Below are 12,041 nucleotides of genomic sequence, written 5' to 3'. Positions count from 1 at the left end.
CCCTTGTGTGTAATTCCATTAGCTGCCCTACAGCATTGCAATCTACAGTTTCCCTGAGGCTGTTGTGAAATATTGATGAAATCCTTGCTTTTGTGGCTTCCTCTGATACACTAAACATTTGTCTGATGTTAGTTGAACTTGAATGGATCTGTTCAGAGTTATATCAGTAGTGACTTCAAAGGCTGTAAGGCTGTTACAGTTTTTTTTTACAAACTGAAGTTTCAAAGCCTTACCATGTGGTACTTTAAAAAAACAAAGTTCATATCAAATGAACCAAAGTGCTAGCAATACACTGGTAAGACTCATTACAATTTCAATTTATATAGATATATATTTTTTTTGTGATTCTGATTGGTAGCTCATGTCGTTTAAAGAAATTTAGATTGGTATTTAGGGGAACATTGCATAATGAAAGAGGGAAAAATAATTTGAGACTTGGATTTTAAATGAGATAATCTATAAATTCAGAAAGCCACTCTGCTGTTTTCCACAACAATAAATAGTACAAGAGAAAACAGAAAAAAGGCAAAAAGACACAAAAGTTTCAGACATGTTTCTATCAGTAATTTTACACTGTCGCATTTAAAATGACTAATGAAGAAAACATCTTTGCTGCTACTGTATCCCTTTAATTGTTCACAACCAAACTGCATTTTGGAAAGCACCCTTTGTGTCTGTACTAGCAGTTATTCTGTTGTGGTGATGTGGTGACTGCCTGGTACCTGCCTAAAGCTTTGCCCGCTGAGGCCAGGGCGAGGGCTTTGGCGCAAGGGACGGCAGGCAGGACGGATGGGGCAGCGGCAGGGCTCTGCTGCTCGCACGCAGCCGAGGGCTGTGAAGGTCGAGTTCTTTGCATTCAAGCGATGCCATGATTCATAGCTTTCATTAGAAGCATATTTGTTGAAAATACAATCTGGATAATATCAAACACCTTCAGATGATTGAAACAATGAACTTGTAAGTTCCAGGGGTTTGTAGAAAATAACAAACAGAAATGTTTTTAACCAAAAGCAAATTATTCAATCACACTGTAAGTTCTCCTGTAAGGAACTTGAACTGTTGGTTCTGAACGTAGTTAAAACCATTTCTGCAACAGCTAGCACCTGGCAGTTCAGCCATTCAAACTGACTGAATCCAGAGCAAGGCAAATATGACTGAATTTGCTCTTTTTTTTTTTTTTTTTTCAATAACTGACTATGTAAACATTATCCTTAAGGAAAATTATTCAAGAAAAAAATCCGTAATAATTCTGTCCCTGCTATGGACTCTCAGCTCAGCAGGGTGCATCAACTCACCTCTTGTTTTTGTCTTCCTTTTGGTTTGTTGTGGGGTTTTTTCCTCTTTTATTACTGGTTTTGCTTCAAGTTTATGGGTCACTCACAATCCAGTTCTCTGCACATACGCTTCCAGCCACTGATCATTTTCATTTGACTCGTAACTATGCAGGACACAATGTATGAAAGACATAATCTGTTCTCCTTTGTGCTGCTAAGAGTCCACTGAAACTAGTGGGCATGTTTCCTTCTTAACCAGTAGGAAATTAGACATTTAATAGAAAACTTTATAATACAACGCTAATTAGAGTACAACAAGATGAAAGTGCAAAATCACTTCATTTCAGCATCATATATAAATAATAGTTACAGCTCATGGAATTGCCCTTGCATGTTAAAATTTGGTAATGGCAGAAGCCACTCCAGGTTTCCTTGCTCCTAAGCTGCAGTGGCTTGCAAGCTTGGCACCACAGAGGTTGTTTCTATCGTCCAGCAGTGGATGGTAGTGAATGTTTCTTTTCCTACTCTGCAAGATGCAGAAATACATGCCCTAGTATCAGCTGCTGTAACTATTTGAAAAACAAAGTTCTAAAAAAAAGGCAAAGGAATATTGTGAAAAATCTGTCCTTTGAGACGACAAGTCATTTTGGATACAAAACTGCAACCCTTAGCTGGTGATGGAAACTTCCATACGGAGCCACTGCTGACTGAATTTGGATGTGATGGTAAATAGCAATAGCAGCAAAAGGTGCAAATAATTTACCATTATCCAAAATAATCAAACGGTCTCCCAGAAAAAGAGTCAATTGAGCATATTCAGCCTTTTCTGAGGTTTTGAGAACATATAAAACCTTCCTCAGGATGCACATAGCTTTAGAAATAAGCCTCACACTACCAGGATGTTTAGACCAGATGACAGAGACACTCCTTCGTCTCTGACACCCATGATTCAGAGCCAGACACTCTGCTCCCTCCATGGTGAGAACGGTAACCTTTCCCTGTGTTTTCTTTCCATCTTGCAGAACTTAACAGGAAGTAATTTGCCTGGTACAAAAATTAAACATAGCCTTAAAAGCTCTGAAATTATGTAATTCATTCTCATGTTACAAATATCATATTTTGAAAGTCCTTTCCATGAAACTCTGTTGCATTTCCAGAGTGTTGCATTGATTTTAATCCTGTTAAATTTCAAAATGTCTTTGATATAGGAGTTACGCAACAGAGTAGGGATTTTTTTTTTTTTTCCTCAGCTGCCAATTTATCTCTTCAGTTGATTTTCAAACTGTGATGAATCTATAGGTATGAACTTCTACAAAGACCCAGGTTAAGATTTGTCTTTGGGTAGCTAATGTAGTTAGACATTTTTGAGAAAAAGGAATGAGAAGTGGTCATTATCCATTATCTGCATGAAATATTTCAGAGAAAGAAACAGTTTCTGCCAAGCACAAAAAGATGTTTGAGCTGAAGCCAGACAAGAAGGAAACAAGATCACCTTATAGCACTGTGAGATTGCTCTACTAATGATGTTATTTCAAGTAAAACTGGAATATATATATGAAGAAGTGCAGATGGTGCATGGGTTTTACATGGATTAGCAGTGTTGTTCTGGACAATGATTCACTGTCCCTTTTCTTGGCAGAAAATAAATTTTCCAGTCTTGGAAAGCAATATGTATATATATATTTTAAGAAATGTTTCTTTATGTGGAAAAATAGCAAGTTTGAGTGAAAATAGCATCCACTGATGGAAAAGTTAACAGTCAGAATGAACACTTTGAAAAAAAAAGATGTATTCACACTCTACAATTCAAGGGCAGGAGAGATGTATAACGTGGTGCAAATTGCGGGTTAGTTGGGGGTGCAAGGGCCTGAAAGTCAATACTGGATCCAGCATCACTGGGAGCTTGGCTCAGTGCTGTCTTATCATAGGGTCAAGGCTTGAAGGTGGATGTGGATGGTTTTAGACCCATAAGTTAAAAGAAGCGTTTATGCAGGTGTATTAACTGGACCGGCTTTCTTTTAAGTTACTCTGTAGAAATGTGCTAGAAATACCTAAGAAAATGTTATCTTTTGAAGAATAAAGAATCAGCTGTTTATTGCAACCCTTGTCCTAGAGAAGGAGGTTTCTTAAGTTACCATGAATCCCATCACAAAGACCACAGAGGAAAATCTTTCCAAAAGTTGAAGCATTTTAGAGTTGTATTTATTATTATTTATATTATCCATATGATAATATTATCCTTACTGATAGAATGATTTTGACACACGCTATCTTGGGATCAATCAGCACTAAAACCAAATACGGTATTTCCATTTAGGAAGCCAGAAATTGCTTCCATTCAGTGCTCTGAAGCTGCTGGGTTTTGTCCAGTCTTCAAGATGATAGTGAAAATTCAGTGTCTCACTTCTTTGGGACTGCACATTGCCCATCTTACATCTCTGCCTGGGCCTGTTTAATTTTGGTGGGAAAAATTCTCATCTGGGAAAAGGAGGAAGCACTCACCTGGTTACTGATTTTGGATTTTTTAATTATTTTTTCTTCCTGTAAGACAGCTATATATGAACATCTCAGAGGTTTGGATGTCAGAATGACCCTAGGGGACAACTGGTAGGAAGAGAACAGGTCACTCAACAATTTATTATATGGACGTCAGTATGGTGTGCAAAATTTATGCTGCTTATTACAGATACTGCATTTAAAGCTTGTGGGTGTACAGGCTTAAGACACCCTTTACTTATAAAATAAATAATTCAAAGTCCACTTAAATTAATGTTATTTCTGTTAAATAGGCACATCGCTTCACATCAAACTTCATGTCCAGTGAAAGCTTACTAAAAACTACTGTTGGAAGGACACATGCATTTCTTGTACCCTAGATTGTCTGCACAGAAGAGGTCTCCGCTGTCCTTAAAATGCCCACAGCAATTTAAATCATTTACATAAACAGAAATGGTTTTACAAGTAGGATACTGAAACACGCTTTCAAAGCTGCCCAGAACCTTTAACCATTAAAATGGACCTGACTGATGGTTTTGTGAAATTTTGATGGTGTTTTCTAATAAGTTACTTTTAGCACTTACATAAGATTGTGTCTGTATCTTATACAGACACACAAAAAAAGAGGATTTCTCAGCATGAGTTACTCTTCTGTAAAGGTTATAGTAAACATGTCAATGCCTAATTAAGCAGAAAATTTTATATGTGTTGTGGGGGATGTGCAGCTGTCTGGTACTTCTGCTTCTCCTAGTAAATCCTTTTAGAAGGACAAAGGATATTGTGAGGAAGAAACTACTCTATGTATCTTCCAAAGGGGAAAAAAAAATGCCTTCTGGTGGAAAATGGGTTAACAGTGTTCAAAGAATTGGTGCTGAAATAGAGAATCAAATTTGCACCGACCCAAAACCGTGTGAGTGCTATTTGTTGTCTGTTTTGTCTGATTCCTTCATTGGATTCCCTCCTTATTTTTGTTTTGCTCGGTGTAATATGCTTGGCACTGTGATACATCCTGGCAAGGGGCCAGCGTCGCTACCTACGCTGTACAGTATCTCTAACACCGCGAGAACCATGTCAGTCCTGCTCATCAGTTCATGCTGCTTGTTTAACAAGGTTACTACTCATGACGTGCAGGAGATTTTGCCGCCTCCATGTCCCTCCATTCTCCTTGTCCCCCTGAAAAACAAACAAGCTTAGAAAGGAGTACATGGGAAGTATTATCTGGTTAGTAGGGAAAAAGATTAGGGAGGAGAAAACATATTTTGCTCATAGTATTGTCTGTGCTGCCTGCCACAGTCTGATTATCTCTAAATGTGACTACTGATATTTGCTGTACCCCAACATATTCCTAAAAGACTTATTTTTTAGTAATTAACACTTAATATTTATCTTCTTTGCTGGAAGCCTCTGCTGCAGAGCACAGTGTTCCTACTACTATGTGACTATTGTTTTGTCATACTAAAATGATGTCCAAGTCATTTGCACATAGCCACTGCTGTTGTCTTTGCCCCTGGTTGTGAAGCTGCCTAGTATAACCCTTGGAGTAAGGCAGTGTGATCTTCAGGTCCTAAGACAGCGGGAAGGGCGCAGGAAAGATGACTCACGTGGGTTTCTTAGCCTATCCACAGAGAGCGCCATCGTTGCCCTCTTCTTATGCTGCAACTTCATCCAGGAAACCGTTCCTGTAGTTGTAGTGCATCTCTTTGTCTTGATGGTCAACATGTGTTGGGAGGGGTGAGATACACATGCAAACAGATTGAAAATTTGAAACACACATCTGAAAAAAATGTGGAAGGCTTTGTCCATATGTTAATCAAAATGATTCTACCTTTTCTGCCCATCCCTTTTGATTTGCTCAAAGGATATAAATTGTGTAGGAGTAGGAGTAACAAATTCAAGGGAGCAAAAATGGGCCAGGTTCTCAAAGAGCCATAAGATGGCTTTTCTCAGAAGACAGGAAGGAATTGGATTTTAGACAAATAACACTTTTAGTCTCATTTACCTTGTGCTTGATGAGCTTTTAGGGTTACTTCACAATTAAGAGCACTAGAATTTTATGATATTTTTGCTTAGTTATTTTTAAGGGTAGCTTTGATATGGGGGGTTTGGTATTATTTTTTTTTACATACTTACCTGATACAAAAAGCTAGATCTTAAGGAAACACAACAAAGTACTCCTGAGACTGCAGTGCAGTCACTAGGGTCAGCAGCACTGCGTGTGCACCTGACTGCAAGGGCTCATCAACATATCTCCTATGAAGAACTGTGCTTCTGAAATCAACATTTAGTTTTGATGAGTGGATGTCAATAACAGTGAATTGTTTCAATGTCTACTTGCATTGTGCATAACAGCTTTGCAGTGGCTGTTAAAAAAATTACACTGGGTTTTTATGAAAACACCAGAATCACTCGTTCTGCTCCATCCCTTCTTGTGGGGTCTGGGAGTGAATTAAGTGAATTGTGAATTTATCCACTGACTGCAACGAAGCCAGTCCACCCTTAAAAATCCTCTTCTCTGTTCTTAAGTCTGTTTTTAACCAGGTTGTCTCCTGTAACTTAGGCAGAATTACAGCTGATAAAAGGCCAGAAAAAAACCCAAACCCTGAATTCCTTAATTAATTTTAAAATTTACAGCCCTTCCAGTATCAACTTCATCTTACTAATTAGTTAATTTGTCAAAGAAGATCTTTCTGGATTTGTTCTACTTTTCCCATTTTACAGTTAACTCTGGTCTACCTCTGCCATATCCTAATACTGTTCTGTAACTTCCAAGGATTCTTCCCCTGAAATTTATGGATTTGTTTTTACTGAAGCACAGTTTGCTTTTATGGCACACAGTACATTACTTTTATAAACAAAAGAGTTCCACTTATACCTATTAGCACTTTCAGACATTATATTTTGACATATAAATTATTTGTGTACATTCTAAAGTGCATTTTTAGGTGAACAAATGGCAAAAGGTTACTGTACCTAGATGACGCTGTGAACCAGGAAGATTATGGCAGGGGTTTTTTTCTGTTCATTTTCAGTTCTAACCTTTCTTTCACTGAGGCTAAAATCAATTTCATAGAATTGAAGCTTTTAGTATAAACTTTAAATTCTTACATATGAATTTTCCAACTGTCCCATTACAGGACAGTTAGAATTATACTCCCATGACAGGAAAATTATTAACTCAGAATCTCTGGCAGTTATAAAGAATTATGATCATCTGCCAACAAAATGCAACAACCTTCACAAAAAGAAACATCATTTGGCTTTTTTCACTTCCAGAACTAACAGGCAATAAAGTTGTAGATTAAAATGAAGTCCAGTAAAGAAAAAAAATAGTGAAACTAGAAAGCTCGAACTGTATTATTCTCCTCTAACAAGTTATTTCATATATTGACGTTACATTTCAGGTTATGTCCAAGAGGAAGATTTAAAGGAAGAGGAAGATATAAAGGAGGAAGAAGAAGATGATGATGACAACAACTCAACTGCCCAACTCCAGGGCAGCAATGACACTGGCACGGATGAGGAACATGACTTGGGTCCTGAGCAGAAAGGGAACTTTAGTTATCAGAATTCCCCTGTCAGTCATATATCTAACCAGGATGCAGAAAATGAATCACTACTAAGTGACGGTAGTGACCATGTGGCAGATATTAAAAGTATTTGCTCTAGAGAGCCACAGGACCCAAAAACCAGCGCCCATCCCAAAGCCCAGAATGAAGCACATGATTGCATGGATAAAATGACAGCGGTCTATGCCAACATACTGTCAGACTCTTACTGGACAGGCTTAGGGCTGGGTTTCAAGTTGTCTAACTCTGAAAAGAGGAGTTGTGACAACAGAAATGGAGGGAACAAAGCTGATTTTGATTGGCATCAAGACGCACTGTCAAAAAGCTTACAGCAGAATTTACCTTCCAGACCTGTCTCAAAACCCAACCTGTTCAGCTCGGTCCAGCTCTACAGGCAGAGCAGCAAAATGTGTGGAACTGTGTTCACGGGCGCCAGCCGGTTCCGGTGCCGGCAGTGCAGCGCTGCCTATGACACACTGGTAGAACTAACGGTTCACATGAACGAGACAGGTCACTACCAAGATGACAACCATAAAAAGGACAAGCACAGACCTACCAGCTACTCAAAGCCCCGAAAAAGAGCTTTCCAGGACATGGACAAGGAAGATGCACAAAAAGTTCTGAAATGTATGTTCTGTGGTGACTCTTTTGATTCCCTTCAAGATCTGAGTGTTCATATGATAAAAACAAAACATTACCAAAAAGTGCCTTTGAAGGAGCCGGTACCAACCATTTCTTCAAAAATGGTCACTCCAGCAAAGAAACGTGTGTTTGATGTTAACAGGCCTTGTTCCCCCGATTCCACAACGGGGTCTTTCTCAGATACTTTCTCTCCTCAGAAGAACGCAAACCTGCAGTTATCATCCAACAACCGCTACGGCTACCAGAATGGTGCCAGCTATACGTGGCAGTTTGAGGCCTGCAAATCCCAGATTTTGAAGTGTATGGAATGTGGAAGTTCCCATGATACCTTGCAGCAGCTCACAACCCACATGATGGTCACTGGCCATTTCTTGAAAGTCACAAGTTCAGCTTCAAAGAAGGGAAAGCAACTTGTTCTGGATCCTTTAGCTGTGGAAAAAATGCAATCACTGTCTGAAGCACCAGCCAGTGACAGCCCAGTTTCGAAGTCAACCAGTAAATCATCTGCAGAATGCATAGTTCCCACCTCTGAACTAAAAAAAGAAAGTAAAAAAGATAAAACTGAAGATGTGAACAAAGATGAGAAAGCAGTAAAAACTGAAGAGTATGAAGACTCTCTTCAGAAACCACTGGATCCCACAATGAAATATCAGTATCTCAGAGAAGAAGATTTAGAAGATGGTTCAAAGGGTGGTGGGGACATTTTAAAGTCCTTGGAGAACACTGTCACAACAGCCATTAATAAAGCTCAAAATGGAGCACCCAGCTGGAGTGCCTACCCCAGCATCCACGCAGCTTATCAGCTCTCTGAAGGAGCTAAGCCATCTTTGCCTGTGGGTTCCCAAGTACTGCAAATCAGGCCAACAATCACCAATAAATTGAGGCCCATAGCTCCGAAGTGGAAGGTCATGCCTCTGGTCCCTATCTCGGCAAATGTGGCCCAGTGCACTCAAGTGAAGAAGGAAACTGATGACAAGGAGGAGGTACAAAAGGACTATGCTAAAGAGAGCATCCAAGCTGAGCCTGCCTCTCTCAACCAGAATGAGAGAGAACCACTCCTCAAATCTGAAGCCTCTGTGGAGCCAAAAAAGACAGAACCATGTCCCTTGAAAGAAGAAGACAAAATTAAAGAGGACAGTGGGAAAGAAAAAACAGTCCTCAAGGAAGCAACAGCAGCTTCTCTCAGTAATGGTTGTGCTGCTGCCAACCATTCGTCTGAACTGCCTTGTGTCAACCCTCTCAGTGCGCTGCAGTCAGTACTCAATAATCACTTGGGCAAAGCCACTGAGCCTTTACAGCCTCAATCCAACTCCAGCCCCAGCTCTAGCACAATTTCTATGTTCCACAAACCTAATCTAAATATGATGGAGAAGCCAGTTTTATCTCCTACTCCAACCCCACCAAAGCCTGCAAGTGTATCCAGGCACTATTTATTCGAAAACAATGATCAGCCTATTGACCTGACCAAATCCAAAGGCAAGAAAGCTGAGTCAGCTCAAGCACAATCTTGTACTTCTCCACCTCAAAAACATGCTCTGTCTGACATTGCTGACATGGTCAAAGTTCTTCCCAAAGCTACTACACCAAAACCTGCTGCATCTTCAAGGATCCCATCTATGAAGTTGGAAATAGATGTCCGACGCTTTGAGGATGTCTCAACAGAAGTCTCCACTCTGCATAAAAGGAAGGGCAGGCAGTCAAACTGGAACCCTCAACATCTTCTCATTTTGCAAGCTCAGTTTGCTTCCAGCCTCTTCCAGACATCTGAAGGTAAATATTTATTATCAGATCTAGGCCCACAAGAGCGCATGCAGATTTCAAAATTTACTGGACTGTCAATGACCACCATCAGCCATTGGTTGGCAAATGTCAAGTATCAACTTAGGAAAACCGGAGGAACAAAGTTTTTGAAAAACATGGACAAAGGACATCCAGTCTTTTATTGCAGCGACTGTGCATCTCAGTTTCGAACCCCATCTACTTACATTAGCCACTTAGAATCTCATCTAGGTTTCCAAATGAAAGACATGAACAGGCTGGCTGTGGAGCAGCAAACCAAGGTAGAACAAGAAATCTCCAGAGTTTCAGTTCAAAGATCTCCTGAAACAATAGCTGGAGAAGAGGACACAGACTCTAAGTTCAAATGTAAGTTGTGCTGTCGGACATTTGCGAGCAAACATGCAGTAAAACTTCATCTAAGCAAAACACACAGCAAGTCACCAGAACACCATTCACAATTTGTAGCAGAAGTGGATGAAGAATAACTCTTAAGGTATGCATGCTCTATAGCAAGTTTTAATTTCATCATTTTAAGGAGGCTTCGTAAGACATTCTTAAGACTTTCTTAAATGTAGGAAAACAGTATAAAATGCATAATGTACTCCTGCTTCATTAATCTAATTGCATGTACATATCCATTTTATAATGTTTTCAAGAAGAGAGCTTGGTAAATGCATAACCACATTGCCATATATAGAAAAGTTGCTTCTTGTTAATAATTTCAAAATAGCTGTTTTCCCAGTTCTCGCTCTCTTTTTTGTTTCTAAGAATTAATTGTTCCATGTCCTATGCACTTCAGTGTGGAATGCAGCAACTAAATGCTACTTTTGCAATGAGAATGGAAACAGCAGAAAAAAAAGCACTAAAACCCAAAAGATTATTACCACTCTCCACGCTAACACACCAGTAAATCTGATTTTGATGGGGGGAAAAAAGACAATTCAAATGTCAAATTAGCAAAATCTTAATTATTCCAAGTTTTTTACAATCTGAAACCCAGCCTCAAGAATCTACAAATAAGTCTGGAAAGTTTATATCTAGAAGATATTCTTTTGTTGATATTTGGGTATGCAGTTTTGTAAAATATTTTAATATTTTACACTTACTTAAACACTTACTATTGTGAGTGGCCTTTTTTGTCGCATCTTTTTAACCTATCTCTCCGTCACTCCTTTTTTTAATCTTTAAGATGTTTGATTATGTTTTGTTCCATGTTGATGGGAGTGCTAGTCAATCCATATACATCACTGACTTCAGTGCAAGTTTTCATATAACCTGGGGGGGGGTTAATGCTTAATTGAGAAAGCAGCTATATTTCTTACAAGCTTGATATTTCAAAGACCTGTTAGTGGGATACTTCTACGTTAGTGTTGCTGGTTTTTGCTGAAAGATACACAGACTGAAGTACTGCTGCAACCAATGTTTATAACATGTAATGTAATATTCAGATGACACACAATTTTGCATTTTTAATTTTACTTGATTCACAAACATGAATATTCTTGATTTAAATAAATATGCAGAACATCAACTAAAAGTCCAAATAGAAGTTTTTTGTTCTAATGAGTTTATTTCCAGGAAAGCTCTGTTAGTCATTCCCAACAATTTCTCCAGCAGGCTCAGGCTCTGCTTCTGTTCACAGAATAATCATGTGCAGATTCAGATTTTCTCCAACGTGTTCATTACTTGAATAACATTTGAAAAATGAATTCGTCAGACAGTCAAAATTAAAGATGTGTTGTGAGTTGTCACTTACGCCACCTGCTATTGTGGCTATTCTCTGGCTAATTGAGGGTGCAGGCACTTGGAGGATGAATACCCGTTTGTGTATTTCACATTTGTTTGCTGCAAATATTCATGAAGCTTTAAGAAACACTTTCTGTGTACAGAGCCAGCACAAGGACTATGCATCACTTAGCTCCATTAAAAAGGCTACTTTTGAATAATTTAAACCACTAATCAAAGGGTTACTTTGGGATGGGTAATAGAAGCTATTACTGTAGAGTACAACGTCAGTATTCAAGTGCAATAAGATTTAAGTTTTGCATACATCTCATACGTGCTGTCCCCATTTGACTAGATTTATGCTTTCTGCATGTTTTAGCCAGCAAAATTCTGTCCAACTCAAAAAGAGTTTGTTTTCCAAATAGGGCTAATACCCTTAAGTTTCTTTCTTGTCACATTTTGCCCAACATTAGAACTCAACAAATAAATGTTACTTGTTTATCTGACCATTCAAATTCAACATACCTGACAAAATATCAAAAACTACAAGAAATTGGTT

General features: G+C 38.8%; 1 protein-coding gene across 7 annotated transcripts in view; it reads left to right on the top strand.

The window, feature by feature from the left end:
• TSHZ2 (teashirt zinc finger homeobox 2) overlaps positions 1-12,041 on the top strand; it is a 232,445-nt gene that overhangs the window by 130,669 nt on the left and 89,735 nt on the right. For 6 of the 7 annotated variants that reach the window (XR_003399788.1, XM_026862012.1, XM_026862016.1 and 3 more), the window contains exon 2: positions 7,172-10,250. Coding sequence is in view for 6 of the 7 variants with exons in the window: in XM_026862012.1 (XP_026717813.1) it covers positions 7,172-10,242 (3,071 nt within the window). In the remaining variant the exon portion in view is untranslated. The remainder of the gene's footprint in view (positions 1-7,171; positions 10,251-12,041) is intronic. The other variant, XM_026862018.1, reaches the window with a different exon arrangement.

Source organism: Athene cunicularia (genome assembly GCF_003259725.1).
Source record: "Athene cunicularia isolate RWA chromosome 20 unlocalized genomic scaffold, athCun1 chr20_part1, whole genome shotgun sequence".
NCBI classification, from domain to species: domain Eukaryota; kingdom Metazoa; phylum Chordata; class Aves; order Strigiformes; family Strigidae; genus Athene; species Athene cunicularia.
This window is presented reverse-complemented; position numbering and strand designations above follow the sequence as displayed.